General features: G+C 55.3%; 1 protein-coding gene across 1 annotated transcript in view; it reads right to left on the minus strand.

Annotated features, from left to right (window-relative positions):
- L3MBTL1 (L3MBTL histone methyl-lysine binding protein 1) overlaps positions 1 to 22882 on the minus strand; it is a 33929-nt gene that overhangs the window by 5447 nt on the left and 5600 nt on the right. The window contains exons 2-21 of the mRNA XM_066330471.1: positions 15417 to 15605; positions 15035 to 15197; positions 12764 to 12987; positions 11934 to 12078; positions 11657 to 11795; positions 10894 to 11017; positions 10206 to 10293; positions 8076 to 8167; positions 7386 to 7490; positions 6500 to 6635; positions 5960 to 6051; positions 4782 to 4933; positions 4618 to 4694; positions 4150 to 4235; positions 3489 to 3599; positions 3126 to 3240; positions 2786 to 2885; positions 1701 to 1898; positions 1367 to 1413; positions 509 to 666 (exon numbers count right to left, since the gene is read on the minus strand). Coding sequence (XP_066186568.1) covers positions 509 to 666; positions 1367 to 1413; positions 1701 to 1898; positions 2786 to 2885; positions 3126 to 3240; positions 3489 to 3599; positions 4150 to 4235; positions 4618 to 4694; positions 4782 to 4933; positions 5960 to 6051; positions 6500 to 6635; positions 7386 to 7490; positions 8076 to 8167; positions 10206 to 10293; positions 10894 to 11017; positions 11657 to 11795; positions 11934 to 12078; positions 12764 to 12987; positions 15035 to 15170 — 2325 coding nt within the window. The 5' untranslated portion in view covers positions 15171 to 15197; positions 15417 to 15605. The remainder of the gene's footprint in view (positions 1 to 508; positions 667 to 1366; positions 1414 to 1700; positions 1899 to 2785; positions 2886 to 3125; positions 3241 to 3488; positions 3600 to 4149; positions 4236 to 4617; positions 4695 to 4781; positions 4934 to 5959; positions 6052 to 6499; positions 6636 to 7385; positions 7491 to 8075; positions 8168 to 10205; positions 10294 to 10893; positions 11018 to 11656; positions 11796 to 11933; positions 12079 to 12763; positions 12988 to 15034; positions 15198 to 15416; positions 15606 to 22882) is intronic.

Consider the following 22882-nt stretch of genomic DNA (forward strand, 5'->3'; position numbering starts at 1 on the left):
GGGCAGAGGCTGCAGTTGCTTTGCTCTCCCACGCCAGAGGCCACCGCTGGTCCCGGGCACAGGCACTGGCCTGGGGGGTAATGGAGACATCAGGGGATGATTCAGATTGTCAGAGCCCTCTGAGATCATCGAGGCCAACACTGACCATCACTGCCAAGGCCACCATTCACTTAGCCATGTCCCCAGGTGCCACATGCACACACCTTTTGAACACTTCCAGGGATGGTGACTCCACCATTGCCCTGGGCAGCCTGTGCCAGCGCCCGAGAGCAGGCAGTGGCTGCTGGGGCTGGTGCCTGAGCTCCTCCACCTGCTCAGGCCTTAACAAGGGTCACCACAGCTGCCCAAGAAAGTGAACAAAGGTGACAACGTGTCCAGCACACCCCTCCTTGTTCGCCCAAGGGATGTGGGCTGCTGAAGTGCCTGGTGCGTGTGCCACGGTGCTGCACGGCCAGGCAGGGCACTCCCAGCCACGCCAGCACATCAGGAGCCATCCAAAGCACCTCACCTCATCAATGGTCCACTTGGCCACCGTGGCTGCCGTGATGCCAGCCACCCCTGGCAGCAGCTTGCAGTGCTGCTCCCAGCACAGGGACAGGGAGCGGTCGGGGTGGGCGGACAGGGCAGACATGAAGAGTGACTGGTGCATATTGTCTGAAGAAATAGCTGGGGATAAAGCACAACATGTGATACCAGGTGAAGGACGGGAACATCCCATGTAGGTATCAAGACATAATGGTTGTCCCTTGAGCCCACAGGGTGTCACTGTATCCAAGTGTTCACTTAGGTGGAGTTGGGGATGCTAGGGAAAGCAGTTGAGACAAGCTTGGCTTTGCCTTGTTCTCATGACCTTTAATCATTCATTTTCCACTCACCCCCAGTGGTGGGGTAGGGGGCAGGACAGCCCATGGTACAAGGGATGCTGGGTGGAATACACATCAGGCATCTGCTTCTGTCAGGCATCAGAACTAAATGCCAAGCCAGGTGTCCAGCCTCAGTTTCTGTGTGGCAGCAGTAATTTGGCACTTCACAACCACACTGAAATTTTGGGGCACAAATGCCCACTATCCCTGTCTGAAGAGGACAAAGCGCCACAGAAAACACACTGCCACAGAAAGGATCCTAATCCCACGCCCTAAAGCTCTCAAAGATTCCCAGCCGTAGCCCCAGAGCCAAACTGAGGGAGCTCTGTGAGCCCTGGCACAAGGCTGGGACATCCCTTATCAGTCAGTTCTGGCAGCTACCACAAGCCCCTCACTGGGGCAGACCTGTGTGAGCCAAGGGAGACCTGCCCCCAGCACCTCCACCCAGCCCAGCTCCTCCAGCCTTGCCCTGCAATGACACCATGGCAGAGGATGGCACTTACTCTGGAAGTCTTCCTGCTGGATCTTCCGGTACTTTGGAGGTCTCCCTCTAAAGAGACAGGAAGACTGATGTCCAGCTGGGCTGGGACTGGCCCCAGGGCTCTCCTCCCCAGTGCCCAGAGCAACACCTCGGCAGTGGGAGCAGGGACCCCTTGGACCCTGACCCAAAGGGTTGACAGCCAAAGCCAGAAACCGTGGGGAAGAAAAAGTGAGAGGTGCCTGGCAGAGCTGGCAGGACCCAGGGCAAGGAGCCTCTGCAGCCTGATGACCCCTGCCAGGGTGGGCAGTGGTGGCACAGGGCCCTCCCCGCACAGGGCCCCCTGGCTGTGCCCCTACCTCCCGTGGTGCCGAGATTTCTTTCTCTGAGGGAAACCCATCGGGCTCCTCTTGCGAGTTGAGGCCTCGGTGTCAGACAAGTCGGCCTTCAGCCTGCCCTGGTTCTTCTCTGCCAGGGGGCACCCTGAGAGGCAGTAATGGGCTGTGAACCTCCCCGTCACATGGCCTGACCCATCGCAGCCCGGTGTGGGGCACTTCCTAGAGAACAGAGGGGACACAAGCGTTGGGCCCAGCTTGGAGCAGCACCGGGGGACGAGCCAGCAGGGCCACTCTTCTGCCCCCGAGCACGGGTAGCCATTGCCCTGCCCATGGAAGGCAGAGGAAAGATGGGCTGAGCGAATTCCCGAGGCCAGGTGGCTGGGAGCAGGGCACAGCCGGTCCCTCCAGGTACAAACCTTGGTCCTCCGGCATCTCTGCAACCCTGGGCAGGGCACCAGTGTGCTGATAAAGCAGCTCATCAGGGCTCCCAGAGTCTCCATCTTCCCTCGCCCCCACAGGCACCCAGCCCAGCCTCAAAGCGAGCAGTGAGTGTGTGCCAGGAGCATGGCCAGCAGAGAAGGCAGACCTGCCCTCCCCATCCTTATGGGCACTCCACCATACTGGCTCCTCCTGACACCAGCCTAGTGCTAGGCTTGGCACTAGACCCAGCCTGGTTTCCCCTTGAACAGGTCCCTCAAGTGGCTGCCTGAGCTGGAACCATGCACTGCTCCTTCTTGGGACTTCCCAGCTCAAAGCCTGACAGGGAAAGGCATCCAAGAGGGGTAGGGAGAACTGTGTCCTCACAGCTGGTATCTGTGAACAGCATCTTCACTGTCCTCTCTGGAGCCCACAGGTGCCCATGGTAGGTGGACACACAGGACACCTTCAGGGGCTCTGGGGCTGCAGGAGGGGCTCACAGGGGTTACTCCAGCTGGGATCCTGGTGCTGCCCCAGGGCCTGGTCTGGGGGAGCAGAGCCAGGTGTGGGGCGAGTGCAGGGAAAGGCTGGAAGCTGGTGGGGGCAGCAGGTGAGGGGGAGCAAAGCAGAGCTGGCCCAGCCCAGCAGGGAAGAAGCTGTGCTCCTCCAGGCCATGCCAGGGAGCTCACCTGTGGTGAAAGCTGTACTTGGAGCTCTTGGAGTGAGGGATGCTCTTGCAGCCCAGGCTTGGGCAGCCCCCATGGGCAGAGGAGGCTTGTTCCTTTGGCCCTGCAGCCGGAGGAGAGGAACAGGAGAAAGGCTGTCAAGGCTGCAAGCCCTGGGCTCCCTGCCTGCAGCAAACAGGGAAGGCTTTTCCAACTGACCAATCCATGGAGTGGCCCCTCCTCCCTGCCGATTCTCAGCCAGAACCTGCCCTCCCATTTCTGTGCCACGGGCAGGTGGCAGTGACTGAGGTGTCTGCCGTGCTCGTGCCCTGTAGGGAGGAGCTGACACTGGTGCAGCACTTACTTAGAGGAGGCTGCAATGGGTGTCCCGTTTTTGAGCACCAGCCCATGGGATGGATGTCTGGATGATCCGCATCAATCCAGAAATCATACACGTGGCTCCAGCCGTCAAAATGGACCTGGGGAAGCAAGTAAAGGAGTCACCCTTCAAATGCCAGCACACCTCTCTGAGGAGCTCTGGAGCCCTCCGAGTTGAGAGCAAGCAGCAGGGTAGAGGTGAAGGTGAGCACAAGGCTGGAGCCAGGCGCTGGGACCTGCCCACCTGTGGACACTGTGCTTCTGCAGCTCCCAGAGTGAGCTGGGAAGGGCAAGAGTGAGCAAGTACAGTGCCTGGACACGGGCTCAGCACTGATGCTTCAGCACCCACCTTTATCCTGTGATCTTCCACGTCCTCCACACTGGCAACTCGGATGAAGGAAGGAGTCCTCCTGTCCACTGCCTCCAGCTTCATGTTGACCAGGAAGCCGTGGGGCGGACGCTGGAAGAGCCCAGTCAGGGGGAGCAGGGCCCTGCTGCAGGCTCCTGCCCCATCAGCAGCTTTCCCAGCACTGAGTCCTCCTCAAGCCCAGCTCCCAGCCCTGGTCTGGCCAGGGAAGAGCCATCCCAGCTCACAGCAGCAACAGGAGAAAGCAGGAACAGGCTCCCTGCATTTGATCTGTCTTTAACAAGATGTGCCCCAGGGAAGGAGGTCTATAAGAGACATATTTTGGGGATCTGTGTTGCAACCACGCTTGGCTGGGCACGGCTGCTGGTGGTGCAATTTGAGACAAAAACAAATCAAAACCCCTAAATTATTTCCCATCACTCAGTTCCTGTTTAGCTGAGGGCACAGTCATACTCCTCTTTTTTCCCAATTTTGAATTATTTGCCCAGGATAGCCTTCTGAACCCTGAGTGTAGATCCAAAGCCTAGACCTGTGGCAGGAGAATACAGAACATCACTGGACTTGTCACAAAAGCAAAGACCTGACAATGAAGAAAACCCAAATTCCTGCCCAGGTGGGGTGGAGCAAATGATGTGACACTCACCACTTTGAAGGCCCAAGCTGGGACAGCAGATGCTCCAGTTTCTTTCAAGTACTTTTCCCAGGTGAAGTTGTCAGGATCAGGATAATCTGGAAGGGGGAAGATGCAGAAGGTGAGACATGCCTGCAGGAAGTCAGAAAGTACCCTGGAATGCCCCACTGCCAAGGGAAAATCAAGTCTGTGCCAGGCACACAGAAACCCGAGAGACACCAAGAAGTGCTGCTATTTTCTCGTGGACCATGAAACCCACAGTAAAAGGAAGCAGAAACAGCTGGGTGTGCACAGACAGCTGGGATCCTTCTCATATCTCTGAGTGGAGACTTGGCCCAACACAAGCACCATGCTGCACCTGAACATGTGTACAGGAGCCTTGGCAGGAGGTTTGTGCCCCCAGAACCCCCCTGCCACCCTGGGAAGCCCGTTTCCAAGGGGATGCAATCCCAGGTTTCACCTGACTGATCACTGACCAACCTTGAGGAGGTGTGAGGGGTTTGCCGTGCTCATGACACCATCCAACTGGGTGGATGTATGGACTGCTGGGATCGCACCTAGAAAACATACCCAAGCTCTTACACAGGGCCCTCTGTGGGTGTCTCCCCACCTCTGGTCCCCCCCAAGAGCCTCTGTCCACTTACCAGTAGTCATAAGTGTCATCCCAGTTGTCGAAGTGCACCAGAAAGCGATTGTCCACCACGTCAGTCACTGTGGCAACACAGATCAGGGAAGGGTTCATGCGGTCCACAGCTTCCAGCTTCATGCCCACCTTGAAGCCTGGGGAAGCCTCCTGCTGGCAGGAGAGAGGGGCAGGGCTTTTTGTGAGCTGCAGCCCCAGCTCCCTCCTCAACACTTCCTATGCCTGCTGCAAGGAGGCACCTGCCCAAACCCTCCCCAAACCAGACCCACTCTGGCCTCCAGACAGGCATAGGATCACTCAGACTCTCAGATGGGCAGTGTGCTGCTGTACAAGGAAAGAGGAAGGAAGCAAGTAACTCAGCTGGGCCACACAAAGAAAGAGGAAAAGTGATATTCAGATCCTCAGGATCTTCTATAAGCAGCAAATTCCAAGAGAAAAAAAAAACCCTCCAACTGACACTAGTTCGGATTTTGTCCCAAAACACTTGTTTGTGGTCACAGCCAGCAGCAAACAATGCCTCAGGTATGGCAGGAGAAGCTGGGATGGGGCCCTTCTCACTTCCTTGCCTTTATTTCTTGGATCCGGATTCTGTGCAAGACACTGCATCACACACACTGGTGGGGTTGTTGCAGCAATGAACAGCAGGGTTTAGACACAATAAATAACTTGGAGAGGTTGCTTTGCCAGCAGGATGAGTTTCCTCTGCAGCTGACAAAGGAACAATCAGCATTTTCATTCTCCTATATTCCTACTTTCCTTACCCAAGCTTCCATGTGAAAAAAATAGGCAGACACAGAAACAACAAAGACACAAAACAGAAATGAAGGAATTGTACTTATGAAACATTAAGTGATGTATTTTTAGCCAAATAATAGTTGAGAATAGTAGTTACTTCTCTTCACCAGTACTCCTCTAACAGATTTAATTGTCCATGAGATCAACATGGATGAAACAGAATCAGACCTGCACCAATTCTGGGCATATCAAATGAGTGTCCACGCTACAGATCCTGAGCAGCAAAGTGTGCCATACACTCCTGGCTCTTGAACACTGTGGGCTTGAGGGGTGTGGGATGGACAAAGCAAAGCCCAGTACTGGTGGAAGCATTTTGCTCAGCTGGAGGGGAAGAGTCACACCTGAACCTGTAGGCTCTGGCAGGAAGGAGATGCTGGTACTCACAGTGTTTCGGACCATGAAGAGGTGCTTAGGAGCTGCCTGAGCCTTTGTTAACTTCAGGTAGTTTGTCCAGCTGAATTCTTCTTCCTTATAACCTACAACCCCTCAGGAAGAGAAATGAGAGCTGTGAGGGTGAGCCTGGCCATCCCTGGCCCACTGTCATCCTGCCAGCATATCCTGCTGCAGGCAGACAGGATCTACAGCAGCCCTGAGATGCCCAAAACCCATGGCTGAGGGTCGTTTTGAGGGGACATTGGGAAACAGTGGAGTGGAAATCCAGAGCACACCTCCTCCTCCAGTCCTGCCTGCTCTGGGGCACAGCTGGTGGCACTGTGAGATCCAGAGCAAAAGAACTTTGCCCAAAAATGTGAGCAGGCAGAGATGTGAGCCTGAAATATTGTCCTGTGGAACTCTCCCAGTACAGCAGCATCCCTCCCTGGCCCCACGGAGCCACCCTGTCCCCACATCAAGCTCTACATTTGGCCCACTCTTCATCTCTCTCCTTCAGCAGGACCCACTACCTGAGATGAATTAACTTCTTACCTTTGGGGGGCTGGAGTTTGTGCCCTGTCTCCTCAAACCAGCCAGCAGGGTGGATGTCAGGGGAGTCAGCATTCAGCCAGAAGTCATGGCACTCGGAGTAGCCATCGAAGTGGAGACGCATCCGGTAACCACACACCTGCCAGCAGGGAGGGAGGAGAAGGAAAGGGCCATGGAGACCTGCTGCTGTCCCTGCCTGAGCATCACATGCCCTCCCCCACCACACACCAGCTCAGCATGGATTACTTTGGGAAGCCAAAAGTCAGCCACAGGCCAGTGTCCAAACTGGGAGGCATAACCAGTCTCAAAGGGAGTCTAGCATGGAACAAGGTCAGTGCAAAGCCACTACAAGCCAGCCCAAAGAAAGGATGTTCAGGCCAGTGCATTAAATGATGGGGGATCTTGCTGGATCCAGCAAGTGCAAAGACTTCCTTTTCTGCAGCTGAGAAAGATGCTGGTGCAGTGATTTTGGCTAAATGCCACACTGGCTGCCTGGGGAGCTCTGTGAGGCAAGGCTGGTTTGGCTGACCAGAAAGTGGATCTGCACGGACACAAGGAAGAGCAGTGGGATGCCTCCACACCCTCCATCTGAAAGGCTCAGACCTGTCTTAGGGACATAAGCTGTTGCCATCACCACAATCTCTCCCCTCGTGCTGTGTCAGGGTGATGGAGAGACCAACACAGCTCCACCGTGCTGTGTCCAGCCCCTTCAATCTACCAGGGAACTCCCTGCTTGTTTGCCTGAAGTGCTGGAGCAGCAGCTCCTCTCCTGCAGTGACAGGCCCTGTCTCCTCCAGAGGCCAGCTGACAGCACCTCCCCTGCCCCAGAGCCTTTGGCTGAGTGGGAGCCAGGAGGAACCAAGGAACAGGGGCACTGGAGGCTCCTTACCTCAGCCACTGTCAGGATGAAGTACATAGATGGGTGCTGTGGGTCAATCCCCTCCAGCTTCATCCCCACTTTAAAGCCATTCTTGTGCTGGGAAGCTACTTGGTACTGGAAACAAAAATGAAACTACAATGCAAAACCAACACAGGTAGTTGGATCTAGAACCCACCAGGGGAACAACCACCAGGGAGCTGCTGGGACCAAGAGGCTGTGGGCCAGAGGTTATGTTGTCATCCAAATTTTAATTTTTTCCCATAGAAAAAACCCAGTGTTTCACCTCCTTATGGATTTACATCTCTTGCTATTGGCAAGGCAAGGTGTCCCTGGAGTAAAAGCTGCAGCTGGGGGAGTGGGGCACAGGCCTGACTTGTTTTCAGCACAGCCTCAGGAGAGCTCACCCGGCTTCCAGGCAGGGCTGGAAAGGCTCCACCACCCTGCCAGAGTCACAGCAGTGTCCTAGGCAAAGGTGGGGTGTTTGGGATGGAGGCCAGCTCCCTGCTGGGGAGTGGGACTCTGGGCAAATCAAAACTGGAGGCTGCCCAGTCACTCCCAGCTGACAACGAGCTTGGCTGTTGCTCACAGTCCCGCAAAACAGGGAAGCAAGGAAGAGAGGAGAAGGAGGAGGGGTGGGAAAAAAAAGGGAAAGAAAAGAGAAGATGAAAGAGGGAAAAAGACAGGAAAATCCCAACTCACATCCTGGAAGAGATCTAAAGGGGCAGCGACAGCTTTCTGCTCCTCCAAGTAGGATGCCCAGGACCAGCCTTCTTTCTTCTCCTCACTGGCACCTGAGCGCAGCACAAACGCACACAAACGCTGCTGAGGGGCCGCTCCAGCCCCACCCCGCTCTCACACAGGGTCCTGCAGCCCTGCAAAGCCAGCACCATCCTACCAGAGCCCTTCCTCCAGAAAACCTGGCCAGCTGCACAACGAGGGGCAGAGCCAGGAGCCTCCACGACCCAAATGTCCGGAGCCACGTCCTAGTAAGGCACCTGGGCCAGTGGAAGGTGTCCCTGCCCATGACAGGGAGTGGAACCAGATGGGTTTTAAGGTTCCTTCCAACCAGTCTGGGATTCCAGGGAGTGTGAGGGACATGCCATCAGGACACCTCTGCAACCAGACCCTCCTCCAGTCAGAACATCTGCTATGTCCACACAGGATGGATTTAGTGCAGCCAGCAGGATCCATGCAGAGGTCTAGGAATCATTCCCAGCTGCAAGGGGCTCCTAGACAGTCAAAGCAGGAGCGGGTTCACATCCCAGCTCTGCCATCCTCTGCTCTGAGACAGCCACCTGAGCTGCCGTGGCACAGCAAAGCCACTCTGATGCCCTAGAGATATATTTGCCCATATGACAAAGAAGACAGCATTGTTTCTTTATAGGCAGGGAGGTGACCCTTCATGCCTTTGAGAAGGCCACAAAGGCCTTGCCCAAGATCTATGAGACACAACCTATCTCTTGCTCTCCAGCTTCTTTGTCTCCCTAATTTGCAGCAGCTGAAGGGACTCCAGGGGTGCCGTGCCTATTCCACTGCTGAGGAATTCCTAGCTACAAGTCAGCCATGTCAGGCAGCCTCAGGTAGGACAGGCCACAAATGCAGGGGAAAAACAGACCAACTCCTTCCTCATTTGGGCTTAGGGGAAGAGGAGATGGAAAAAGCCAGAAACTTAGGGAAGAAATTAATGCTGATTTCAGTGAGCAAGGTGACTAACCTTGCTGTGTTGATACTTCAGAGTGAAGAACACTTTTACTGTTCATTAGGACATAGAAAAAGTGTGCAGGCATGGCTGGGGAATCTGTGAGTACAAGTTCTGCACTTCTGGGGCAAATACACCAAGAGTCAGAGCTGCACTGACTGCTGCACTGAGGCATCCAGGTGTGTATTTTATTTGCTGAAGTACTTCTAAAACAAGAGAAAATAAAATGCTGAAGTAACAAAGCTCATCACTGCTTACTTGTATGCAGCAGGGAAGGTTACATGCTCAGGGCTCAGTGAGAAGCAGATATGAGATCTGAGATTCCTTTTTAACGGTGGTTAACTCAGTGTAAAATCATGGGTTAATGACACCTGGCCCCTGGCACTGTCCCTGCACTTGGCTATGGAGAGGAGTATGAAGTTGGAACAGTTTAATTTTAAAATTATTTTGAGTATGACCTTCAATACTCAAAGACAAAAGGTTTCCCATAAATGTTTATTTTCCGTCTTTCCCAAAATCTTCCTTGACACTGCACGGAAAAAACCAACCAAGCCAACACTGCATCCCACAGCTTGTCTCCTTTCCCTCCATGTCAACAGCTCTGCTTTTGAGATCTCTGATACAGTCTCGGAATAGATCCCCACGGCATGAGACAACTCCAAATCATGTGGCTTCAGTGGCACTGCACCTACAGGAACAGCTCCCAAACCTGTAAGCTCCTGATGCCACAAGGGAAGCTCCCCATGAGCCCATCCCAAGGGAGGGCAAAGCCACACGTGGTGCAGTCCTGTTCTTGCTCAGGACAGTGTCCCCGGGAGCAAACCCAGTGTCCATGAGCCAGTAACACACTGAGCTCCCGAGGGGAGGGACAGGAAGCTCTGCCCAGCACGGGCCAGTGCCGTGTCTGTAGGGGCGCCCCCTTCCCATGGAGAGAAAGAGAGGAAAGGAGAGAAATGGAAAGAGACAGAGAGAGCAGGATCAAGCAAGCAGAGGAGCTCACAAGCCTTCAGGACCACGTGCCACTGCATTGTAGTGAGTGTTTAACCCTGCAGGGGCACAAAAAGGGCCCAGCCCTGCAGTGGGAGCCCCCAAGCCCAGCAGGAGGGCTCACCCCACCCCACCCTCCGTACCGTGCTGGCTCCCGTTCCACGCCTCAGCCTCCAGATTGCTCATGGCGGAGTCTTCCACAGAGCTTTTCCTGTCTTCCTGCTTTTCCTCCTAGACATGAGAGCAGACAAAACAGAACCCAGGTGCACACAGAGGTTTTTGGCTGTGTGTTGTACCCTTACACCAGTGTCCAGGGCCAAAGTGCACCTCCACGAGGTCCATGGTTTAACAAATGCCTGGCCCAGAAATGAGCTGCCAGAGAATCTGATGATGGAGCTTGCAGGGACTTGGTATCAATCACACCTAGACTGGACCTGCTACAGCCAGGGCTGGCAAGCAGAGCTTCCTTGCCTGGTCAGTCTCTCCCTTCCCCAGAACATGCAGCACACAGACAGACACGCCCCTACTTCAACCCTTACTCTGGTGGCCCAGACTCAAGACAGCAGAGTCTTGACAAACTGAGAGTGCTCAGTTCTATAGCCCAGTCTGGTACTACCCAGCCCTCAGTGCTCCACATGCCAAACAACCATCCCAGAGCTAAGAGCTTTCATCTCCATACATTCAAGTCTTTTTGGCATTTTGGCCAACCCGTTTCTTGTTTGACCTGCAGCTGACAGAGCCCTGAGCAGCACGATGAGAGCTGTGCACCTAGGGCAGGCCCCCAGCCCCGTGACACTGGCTGCACACATCCTCTCCCTGTCTTTGACCTACCATTTGCTCAGATTCATATTCTTCCTCCGAGGGGCTCTGATAGTCCTTCCTCTTTCGTTTCTTCACAGGCTTGAGGATTTCAGTGGCATTGGTGCTGCTGGCAGAGTTTTCCACAATGACAGACCTGCACAGAGGGAGGGAGGGCCAAGCACTCCAGCCAGTGCAGCACGGTGACACTGCCTGGGGTGACAGTAAGGGAGTGCCTGCTGGACAATCACTGTCCCCCCATTTCCTACTCACACATGCCTCCACCACTCCTGATGGTTGTATGCACACAAGTTGCCAAGAGTTAGAGCCAGAGACAGGCCAGAATCCCCCTCACACACTTGGGTGTCAGAGACCTGAACCCAGGGATGGATCAAAAGAGATCTAGTCTAGTAGCAGACCTCTAAGCTGCACCAGAGATGCTGGAAAACAAGTCCTGAGAGTCACACACTGGTCAGAAGTAGGGCTGGAAACGCCCCTGTGACCTGTGGTCTTTCACTGCTGGTCAGCCTGGATGCCCCCACTGCAACCTCCTGCTCCAGCAGATACGTGTTTATGAGGCCACAAATTGGGCAGGAGCTCCCGTGCTTCCTGCTGTTCCCTTGGGAAGTTTTCCTTCCCCCAGCCTCCTCCAGAAAGAAGCGGCACACACGGGAGCCCCAGCACCAGCCAGAGGCAGCTGCGCTCACATCCCTCGCTGGAGCACGTGGAGCAGGACAGGGAGGGAGGGCAGAGGGATGGATCCGGCTCTGCAGGGCACAGAGCCCCCTTCCTTTACCTCTCTTTGAACTGCTGGTGGCAGTGCTCGCTGCAGAAGCCCCTGCCTTCCCGGGCCCCGTCCCACACGTGTCTGCGGCCGCAGGTATCGCAGTGGCACAGCCCTTCTGCTGCCGGCAGCGTGGGCTGCTCCTGCACGTCTGCGGCAGAGAGGAGGGGCAGTGAGGCACAAGGAAGGACAGCAGACACAGGAGACATTTGCCTCGCCCACGGAGACACCAGACAGCATCTGCTGGATGGTGCTACCCACCCCACAAGCGCCATCAGGGTGCCCTTACCCTGAGCCACAGTAGGATTGTCTCTGCTGGGGGGTGCCCCCTCGGAGTCCCCATCTTCCTCTGTGTGACCCTCCTTCACAGCTTCCACAGGAGGCACCTTATCGGCACTCACCACCTTCAGCGTGCCGTACTCATTTATCCGGAACTGCGTCATTGAACAAAAAACAAGGAAAGAGTTAAACAGGACAGACATGGAACTGGGTGGTTGGTCTGCAAGTGAGGGACATGATTTGGTCATCAGTGTGTCTGACAAGAGGACAATTCTGAGGACAAAGGTGAGCACAGCACTCCAGCCCTGAGAAGGTGCCCTGCCTGCAGCCTGTGCTGGGCACTCAGGTGACACCAGCACCACCTGCAGCTGGCAGGTGGGTGGCTGGAGGATGAGATGTCCTGAGGCTGAGCAGCAGCTGAGAAATGGGTGCATTTTCTGCAAGCTGTCATGCACCGAGGGTACCCCGAGGCTGCCAGATGAGCACAAGCAGTGTCCCAGGGTGAGGGCAGGAGCTTGGGCAGAGCCAAGTCCACAGCAGTTTGGAAGGGAAGATGTCCTTCACAGCACGTAGCACCCCTGTGCCTCCTTGTGCAGGGCAGAGCTGCTGCAGCCCCCCAGGCACCTCTGTGTGCTCTGTGTTAAGCTCCCCCGATGGCAGGGTGATAGGGATGGGGTGAGAAAAGTGCTGGAGCAGCTGAGGGATCCTTCAGCTGGGGTGCAGAGAGGCCAGGGCACATCCTGGTGCTCCCTGCTCGGCACAGGCTGAGGCATTTACAAGCACAGGCAGCTGTGGGGAGAGGCAGAGGGGTCAAACCCAGTGGCCCAGGGCTACACTTACCCGCAGGTTACTCCCAGGCAAAGTTGCCACCCCATCTTTCCACTCCAGCACGCGGACTGTGCTGCAGGTCTGCACCCCACTGATCTGGGGAATGACAGCAGCTGTGATGGGCTCATTCCCTGCTCCCCTCTCTGGCCTCTCAGCCCCTGTGCTCCTCTGGGGCTCCCGGGGGAATCGCTGGATTTCTAAGGTGCTCGTGGGAAGGTTGATGGCAGTGGCGTTTGCTTGAGAAGGGAAGAAAGGAGACAAACAAGCAGAGGCATACACAGAACACTTCACTGATGCAAACAAGGCTCAAAGGCAGCCCAGAATCCCAGAGGACATGGTCTCTCAGGTGAGGGCTCCACTGTGGGCCAAAGTACAGTGATGCAAAAATCTGCAGCCAGTAATGGCTCATGCTAAGGGGGTGACACCAACATTATCCACATTCAAGGGCTCCTACTTCAGCCTGATCTCAGACTGTTTCTGTGCCCAGGGTGCCCTGGTGTGACAGGAGTTTGCAACTTCCAGTTTAGTTACATTGTCCAACCGAGAGCCTCTCTGCAGTGAGAATTGAGGCACCAGGAAAAATTGGGAGATCTGCTTCTAGAGAACACTCCTGTTCTCACCTAACACAACCATGTCCAAACACCTCCTAAATGACACCAGTCACCTGTACTCAAAATTGCCCCAGTTTTCAAGAAGAGTAAGAAGGACAGCTCTGATAATTACAGGCCTCTCAGTGCTCGGTAAAATTATGGAAAAGGTTATTCTGGGAGTTAATGAAAAACACTGGAGAGACAAAACAGTCGCTGGTCACAGCCAAAACAGGTTTGTTCACAAGGGGAAGTCCTGGTTAACCAAGTGAATTTCTCTTTATGGAGAGGTCACCCCACTTAGCTGACCAAGCAAAGCCAATAGATGTGGGTTTTTAGAATTTCAGCAAAGCCTTGATACTGCTTCTCACAGTCTCCTTCTGGACAAAGTGTCCAGTTCAGAGCTCATCCAGCCCATTGTCCATTAGGTGAACAACTGGATGACGGGTCTCCTACAGTTGGGCTCAAAGCCTTATAGGAACTGCGGGCACATCAGGCTGGTGGCCATCACCAGTGGGGTTCCCCAGGGTTTAGGGCCAGTGCTCCTAAATTTTTCATAAATTATCTGGATGAAGGAATTGAATGTACATTAAGTAAGTTTATCAATGTCATTTAATTAAGAGGAGCTGTGGACACCCTTGAGGGTAGAGAGGCCTTACACAGAGATCTGGCAGACCAGAGAGCTGGGCAATCCAATCACCATGTGCATGAAGCAAGAGTAAGACCTGGATTCTGCACCTAGGAGGGGATAATCCTGAAGAATTGTATGACTTGGGGAACAAGACTGGGGAGCTGTCCTGAGGAAGGGGGTCAGGGTTTTGGCCTGAGGGCAAGTGGAACAGGAGCCAGCAGTGCCTTGGCAGCCCCAAGGGCCAGCCCTGCCCCAGGGGACATGAGGACGGCGACCGTCCTGCACTGGGGCAGCCTCACCTCCAGTGCTGGGGACAGTTTGGGCACACAAAGGACATCTGAGGGCTGTAACTGTGCCCAGAGGAGGGGACCAGGATGGGGAAAGGTCCTGAGGGAAGGACTTGGCAGGAGCAGCTGAAGCCACTTGGCCAGTTCAGCTGGGAAGAGAGAAGGCTGAGGGGTGACCCCATTGCTCTCTGCACCTTCCTCCTGGGGGGCAGGTGCTGATCTCCCCCTGCTGGGACCAGCAGTGGGACCCGGGGAGATGGAACAAAGCTGCCTCAGGGGAAGCTCAGATGGGACATTGGGAAAAAGCTCCTCACCCAGAGGCTGCTCAGTGCCTGAACAGGCTCCCCAGGGAAGTGGTCACAGCACCAAGTTCAGGGAGTGTCTGGACAATACTCAGTCCCTATGGTTTAATTTTAGGTGGTCCTGCCAGGAGCAGGGTTTTGGACTCAATGGTCCTTATGGATCCCCTCCAGCTTGAGCTATTCTGGGATTCCATGCTAATGCAGCAGCCCATAGCCCATAGCCCTGCAGAGCAGGCACCCAGCACACTGTGCTGCTCTGGCTCAGGGCCCCTCACGTCAGGGCTTCAGTTTAAAGCTCAGGAAGATTTGATTGACCACAAACAGTCCAAGTGACGTGGAATAGCCCCAGAGAAACCTCCAAGATGGCAACAGCAGCTTGGCTTTGCCTCCCAAGATTTGGGAGGAGCACAGCTACACAAGGAGTGTGGGCTATCAAGGCTGGGGAGGCAGCAGTGGGAGGGGACTGCCCCACATACCTGGTATGATGAAGGCAGTGGTGGGCAGGTGGGTGCTCTGCACAGTGCTCTCGGTGGTGACCACGTGGACACTGACCTCCCCAGCAGCACTGCCCTTGGTGCTCCTCACCACCTCCATCTCCCCCCTGCTGTCCATCGCCTTGCCTGGGCACACAGCGAGGCCCTGCAGGGCAGCAGGGAAGAAATCAAGTTGGGTACTAGAACAAACACAACAGAGGAGCGAGAAAGTGACTGCACAGGATGGTTTCTCCCAGCAGAAACCCCTGTAAGATATATTAGAGGTTCACTGAAACCACATGAAGGTCACATCAACATGACCCATGAAAGCCCCTGTTGTGAGGTCCCAGCTCAGAGCCTGCAAATGCTGAGGGTTTTTTCTCACCTGGCACCACCATAAGATGGTACGAGCACGACAGATCCTCCACAAGCTGCTCCTGGCTCCCACAGGGCCCTACAGTGCTCCAACAGACTGTGACTGAGGGGTGCAAATCCCACCCTGGAGCAGGCAGAGCTCCTTGCAGGTCCCCTTCCAGTTCTTCCGTTGGAGTGTCACCCTTGATCTTCTAACTGGCTGTAAGAGAGAATTTCACAAGTGACAGGAGTTACTGGGGGTGTGAGTGGGGGGAACTCGATGTCCCCTGGACCCCACCTGAGTTTCCCATGGGACTGGTGATGCTCAACCTGTCAAGCCACGCATCTCAAGGAGGAAGCAGAGTCAGGGCCCCCAGAGCGCAACTGGCCTCACTGGCTGTGACCAGCCCCCTGCCCGTGGGCCCAGGGGCTTCCCTTGCAGCAGCATCCTCTCCAAAGCACCTGCTGCCAGGATGGAGGCAGGGCTACGGAGAGGACCACGGTCCTATCTTGGCTCCTTCTGATGCAATTTGAATTTGAAAGGGGAGACATCCATGTGGAAAACAGGATACTCATGTCGGTGAAGCAGGTTAGCTAAGAATTGGGCTACAAAGGACAGTCTGGAATCTTAAAACCTGTGACATTCAGATAAAGGTGTTACATTGATATAGCACAGAGTGGGATGGTGGTCACATTGAGGGGAAGATCTACTTCTCCCAGTTCTGGCAGGTTTGTGACCAGAAACACCTGATGCTCAACTGGCAAACAGCACAGAGCTTTCAGGCTCTCCAGGTGCAAAAGCAATGTTAAGTGTCAGGACAACTGAAGGAACTGAAAAACTAATCTGGACACCAGACTCCAAGTGAAAGCCAAAATGAATTTAGCAGCCAACCTCCTTCAGTGCTTCCTAATACCCAGTAGGAATCTATCTGGTTTTTTTGGCACTTAAATCCAGTCAATTTTTGATTCATCATTGGGTCAAATATTTCAGTATTTCAAGGACAATTCCTCACTTTGTGGCAACTTTAGCCTTTTTTAAAAAATCCAACAGAACCTGGGACTGGAAATGCCTAGAAAGGAAGAGAAATAGCTAGATCCAATGCTCAGGTTCGTGATGCTCCACCCGAATTTCTCATAGTCTCTGATGTAAACGCAAAAGCAAATATTTGCACAGGAAATGCCAAGCAGTAGTCCACATTATGGTTTAATTTGGATGCCAGGAGCAGGGAATTGGACTTGATGGTCCTTATGTGTCCCTTCCAGCTTGAGATACTCTGTGATTGTGGTTCACTCTCCAAATCCTTGTGGGGCTAGGCTGATCTGCAGACACTGGTTCTCCTGTGAGTTCAGGGTGAACAGAATGAATTTGGATTACAGACTGTCGTGCTGGTCTTTAAATTTGAAAGGCTAAACCACTGAGATTTAGGCCTTAACCTCCAGACAACGCCTCCTTCAGCACCCTCCTGGGAAAGGCCCCACTGCAGCCAAGGGCATGTCCCAGCCCTGGGATAGCCAAGCTCAGAGGGTTGGGAGCGCTCCAAGAGGCAGAGGAGCCCATCCAGCTCACAGCCCTGCCCTACTGTTGGACTCAGTGATCTTACAGGTTCTCTGCAACCTCAACAGTGCCATCATTCTACCACAAACTGTGCCTCCTGTTCCCCACCCATCACAAGTGTGAATGCTTTCCCCAGCACCTCTGGCTGGAGCAACTTCTGTCTTGCTGGTGGAAACCTTTCCCTAACTCCTCGTCCCAACCCCTGCCCTTTGAGCACACATGGAGCTTGTACAAATTCTGTTCCAAGCCCAAAACTATTCCAAGGCCACATATGAGCAGCAAGAACACTGTTGGTGTGAACTTGTAAGCACACTCTTGCCACAGCTGAAACTCAGCAGCTCCCAGGGCTCTCCCACCTCTTGTCAGGGGCTTCCATGGTGTCAGACAATAATTTACCAGCAACACTGCTCACATCAACCATAGCACACACTGTTAAACTTTTAACTTAGGATTCCTGGGATAACCCCACAGCCCCTGGACCACAGCCCCACAGGTGTGGGCATGACAATACCTGGGCTGCAAAGCTCCATCTCCACCTGGAGGACTGAGAATCAGGATTGGAGATGTTGTTTGCAGCTCACAGTTTTTAAAATCCTGGTATAAAACCCCCAGGAAAACCTATATAAAACCTGCTGTGAAGTATCTCAGGTCTGGATTCCACACGAGGAAAAGGGGCTCAGCCACAGCTGTGACCTGCCCTAGCACCACTGTCACAGCAGCAGAAAGGCACTTTGGATAACCCTCCCTGGGAGCAGAAAAGATGTCATGGAGGGGATGCCCACAGCTCAGAGAACTCTGGTGGCATCAGTCCCTGGAGCCAGAGCCCAGGCAGGTACCACTGCCCAGAGATCTCTTCAGGGCATCTCCTGCAAGCCCTGGAGTCAGCCATATTATCACAGGATAATCCAGGACCCTCAGGAGGCCTGTAATTCACCCTTCCACTCCCAGCAGGTTGGGATCACACCAGGTTGCTCAGGGCTTTACCCAGCCTGGTCTTTATCCAGCCTGGTCTTTATCTCACCTACCAGGATGAAAACTTGCAAATTAGCACAACAATTAGCAAGCCAAAGTCACACTTTTCCTCGGATGTTTGGAAAAGGTTTTAACCCCAGAGGGTGGTCAGGCATTGAACAGGCTCCCCAGGACTTGGAGAGCTCCAGGGGCATTTGGACAATGCTCTCAGGCACGGGGTGGGATTGCTGGCATGTCTGCGCAGGGTCAGGAGTTGGACTAGGATCCTTATGCTTGGGATATTCTATGATTTGTTCTGCTGATTACCCTAGATATATAGAATAAAAGCTTTATTTACCTTTTTTTTAATGTTGTTTAGCTTTTGGCCTACATGTCCCAATGACATCTGATAAAACTCTGACCGCCCATAGCAGAATCAGGCTTTTCAAAGAGCAACAGTGGAGCTGCAGCTGTTTCAGCCTTAACAGTGAAGCCTTGAGTTCTCCATTTTGAGTTCTCTATTTTTCTTGGTATTGGGTGTAATTCCACATCTTACAGAGGGTGCAGGTGAGCCCCACTCCTCAGCCAGCAGCCCGTCCATTCCACAAGGACTCCGCACACCCACTCTTTACTTTTGCTTTCTGCCGAGGGACAGCCAAGGATCCCTGTCTGGAAAAGCCAGGAAGGAGGAAAGCCACCCCAAGAAACCCTGGCTGCACACATATACACGTGGTCCCTCCAGAGAACACCACAATGTGCAGGATGGAAGGTGGGATTTTTCCAGACAATTCCCATCTGGTAGTGCTCTGCTCCCTCCAGCTTTGCTCCTGGAATCCTGTGCTGTGTACGGGTAGGGCTGTGCACATGGAGTCTGACTGCAGCCAGCCCCCACCAGCCTACTCCAACCAGTGCTGACAGCAAGATCAGTGTCTCTGTCAGGGACAAACCTTCAGGTTCAGGAAACAAAGCACCAAGACAGAGAAGAGGTCCCTGCATGGGCCCTCATCCAGCTCAGAGCACAGCCCGATCACCCTGAGCACCTGAGAGCTGGGACAGCAGTGCCCACACTGGCCACAAAACACACGCTTAAAGGCAATCAGGATCACTGGCTCTGCTGCTCACAGAGGTTTAGCTCAGCCAGCAGGGATCACTGGGTGTTGGCACAGCCACATTCCGGAGCAGTGTCACTGGGGCTTGCAGAGCATCTCTAGGGCTGCCTAGAGACACAGGAGCCTCCAGCTCTGCCACAGCCTCACACACACCCTCTCACCAAAGCACAGCAGAGGCAGGGAATGATCCACTCCTTGGGAAGAGGAGGGACATGCTGCATGCAACAGGCCAGAGGACCATGGAAAAAAGCAGCTCCCAGCATGGAGCCACTGCACAGTCTCGATAGTGTTTTACAAGGCAAGATCTGCTAGAAAGAGATGTTTATGTTCATCACCAAATTGGCTTAAAGTAGCCTAATTCAAACAATATTAATGGGTATTCACTTTGTGACTTCTCAGAATTTTAAATATTCCTAAAACTTGCACTGGTGTATGCTGAGGGCCACCCAGCTGGGAGGAAAGGTCCTGCTGGACACCAGGATGCCCATGAGCCAGCAATGTGCTCCTTAAACAACGCAGAACAGTGTCCTGGGCTGCTCTGGGAGCTGAGACACAGCTGGTGAAAGGAGGAGATCCTTCCCCTCTGCTCCTCACCAGTGAGGCAAGCCCTGGAGTGCTGGGCCCAGAGCTGGGCTGCCCAGTACAGGAGACAGGGACAGACTGGACAGAGCCAAGCACAGAGCCATGAAGGTGATGGAGGGACTGGAGCATCTCTGCCATGAGAGAGGCTGAGAGAGCTGGGCCTGCCCAGCCTGGAGCAGAGCAGGCTCAGGGCATCTCATCCCTGGGGATAAATACCCAGGGGGAGGCTGCAGAGGAGACAGGGCCAGCCCCAGGGGCCACGGGCACAAAGTGACACACAGGAGGGGTCCTCTGAGCTCAGGAGACACTTCTGCACTGGGAGGGCGCCTGAGCACTGGTGCAGGTGCCCAGGAGTTGGTGGAGTCTCCATCCCTGGAAGGGAATCAAAACCACCTGGACACATCCTGGGCAGCTGGCTCTGGGTGGCTCTGATGGAGCAGGGGCTGGGCAAGGTGACCTCCAGAGGTGCCTCCAGCCTCACCCAACCTGAGATTCTACAAGTTTTTTTTTCAGGAATTTTCTCGGCCATAACAGAGAACTTCCCCATCCTTGCCATCAGCTAAGATATGAACTTTTAATTAATCTCAGTGGCAAAATTGAGCCTTTAGAAGACCACCAGCTGGGATCATGCTAACTGATCTGGCACACCAGAGCACTACAGAGACCTGCAGAGCTGAGAGCTGCTCCCTTGGATCTTCCCCTGTCTTCTGGCATTGCCCAGGGCAGGTGTTTAGGAGACTAATGGCACTGCAGAAAATACCTGCTTTGTATACACACAGGAACACTCAGGAACACCCTTGGCGTGGGCAGGTGGCCCAGTGGAGAAACACAATCACACACTTCTTCCCTTCCAGATCTGACTGATGCTCCTAAGCCAGGAGTAAATGCCTCCTGTCGAACAAACGGGGGCCACAAAGTTCTGCTCCTGGGTTCTTGTGCAGCATGGTAAGGTTTGGAGTGGGCCACAGTATTTATCAGCATTCTAAAACCAGATGAAATGTCCTTCTGTGCAGTAAGAGGCTGTTCATGTTACACATTTCAAACGAGCAAATAGATTCTGTGAAAATGGAGATCAGAGGGAGAAAGGCAATAAAGCAGCAAGCCGCCTTCAGCTTTAGGTTCAGACACAGATAACAAAGCACAGACACTCAGGCTGTCACCTGCTGTCCCCAGGAGTTTCACTGTCACCAGAAGCAGATTTTAGGCTTGTGGATGGGCTTAGACCCACAGGTGGGGAGGACGAGCACTTGCCAGCGATCCCATGTGCCACCCCAAAGGGATCAAGGCGACCCCATGCAAGCTGAGCACCAAGGCCAGCAGGCAGCCTGAATCCCAGGCACTTCTGAGGGGCACGACACCCACCTCCCACTGCCCCCTGAGAGCTCCAGTCCTGCTCACCAGCCAGACCTGCACCGTTCCCATATTTTTCCACACTTACAAGCAGATGGAAACATCTAAACAGGATGGATACCTGACCTCAAAACACTTCTAACCGTTCAATGTTTTATTTTCTTTTATAACTAGTAAAGAAATCAATCCCGGACCATGTGGAACGCCCTGTACGCAGCCTGTCTGCGCACCGCACGCTGCAGGGCCGCGTCCAGGCTGCGGCGGGGTCACCGCAGGCTCCGGGACGGCACCCGCTCACCCGCCGGGTGAGAAACACCCGAAGAGACAGGGCCGAGCGCCCCCCGTGCGCGGCTCGGCGGGGGCCGGCGGCCCAGCAGCGCGGTCGGTGCGGACGGGCAGGGGCAGCGCCTCGCAGCTGGCGGCGCCGTGGGGACGCGAGCCCGGCCCGGGCCAGCCCGCCGCGACGTCGAGGGGCGGCGCGGGCGCGGCGGCCCCGGCACAGGCAGCGAGCGGCCCCCGCTGTCCCGGGCCCGCCGCCCGCGGGCGGCCCCGGCCCCGGGCTCGGCCCCGCCGCGGGCACGGGGGATGTCGGCGCTCTTCCCCCGCCGGCGCCGGGCCCAGCCCCGCTCGCCCGGCCGGGGCCTCGCCCGTGCGGGCACCGGGACGCGGCGATGCCGGGCGGGGACGCGGCGAGCCCGGGCCGGCGCCGCCCGGCCGAGCTCCTTACCTGCACCCGGGCGGGCGCTGCTCCGAGCCCCGGCGGCGCTGCCCGGCCCGGCCCGGCCCGGGGTGCGGGGGGCGCGGAGCGGGAGGGGCGCGGGGCCGGTCCGAGTGTGCGCGGGGAGCGCGGGGAGGGGGCGGCTCAGCCGCGCCGTCGCCGTGGAAACGCGCGGGGCCGCATCCGCAGGGCCGCGCTCAGCCCCGCCGCAGCTTTTCGGGGGGATGCGGGGAAAGGGGGCGTCGTCATGGCAACGCCGGGAGCCCCCCGGACCGGCCGGGCATCCCTGGGCGGCGGGGCCGGGGTTAGACGGGACGGGGCAGCGCAGAGCCGCAGCGTGCTGCTTCGCTAAGGCACGGGTGCTGCGGATGGCCCGGAGCCCCTCTGCCCTGGGGCCAGCCTGGGAGAGCTGGGGGTGCTCAGCCGGACAAGAGACGGCTCCAGGGAGAGCTCAGAGCACCTGCCAGTGCCTAAAGGGGCTCCAGGAGAGCTGGACAGGGACTTGAGACAAGGGATGGACACAGGGAATGGCTTCCCACTGCCAGAGGGCAGGCATGGATGGGAGATTGGGAAGGAATTGTTCCCTGTGAGGGTGGACAGACCCTGGCACAGGGTGCTCAGAGAAGCTGTGGCTGTCCCTGGATCCCTCTAAGTGTCCAAGGCCAGGCTGGACAGGGCTTGGAGCAGCCTGGGATAACGGAAGGTGTCCCTGCCCATGGCACGGGGTGGAATGAGATGAGCCTTTATGGTCCCTCAATCAAACCATTCTAAGACTGTGTGATTAACCAAACACCCCTCTGAGAGGAATCAGACAACACCAATGGGGATGTGTCCTCCACAGCAGCCAAGGCGCCCCAGAGACCATATCATCTCCCCAGGCCTGGTCTGGCTTTGGTACCTCCCCAGCACGCCAACCTCAGGCCTAAAGAGGGACCAGAGACATCCCCAAGATCCCTGGGAAGTGAAAGGATCACTCTGACTGGTCCTGTAGTGCACATGCAGGATGGACACACGGCTCTGGTCAAACTCAGGGCTGCTCTCCTGCCCACCCTTCCGTATTCTGTGACCAGACGAGAAGTGTCTATAGACATATACACTAGGTCTATCCCACTAACCTGCAGAAAGTGGGAGTGGAAGGAACCAAGGCTGAAAGCACAAGGGCCAAATGTACGAAAAGCTTCTGAGAAGAGCCCTCAATGTGTTTTGGATGGGCTGAGGAGAGGTGACTGCCT

Source organism: Sylvia atricapilla, chromosome 16, assembly GCF_009819655.1.
Source record: "Sylvia atricapilla isolate bSylAtr1 chromosome 16, bSylAtr1.pri, whole genome shotgun sequence".
In the NCBI taxonomy this organism is placed as follows: Eukaryota; Metazoa; Chordata; class Aves; order Passeriformes; family Sylviidae; genus Sylvia; species Sylvia atricapilla.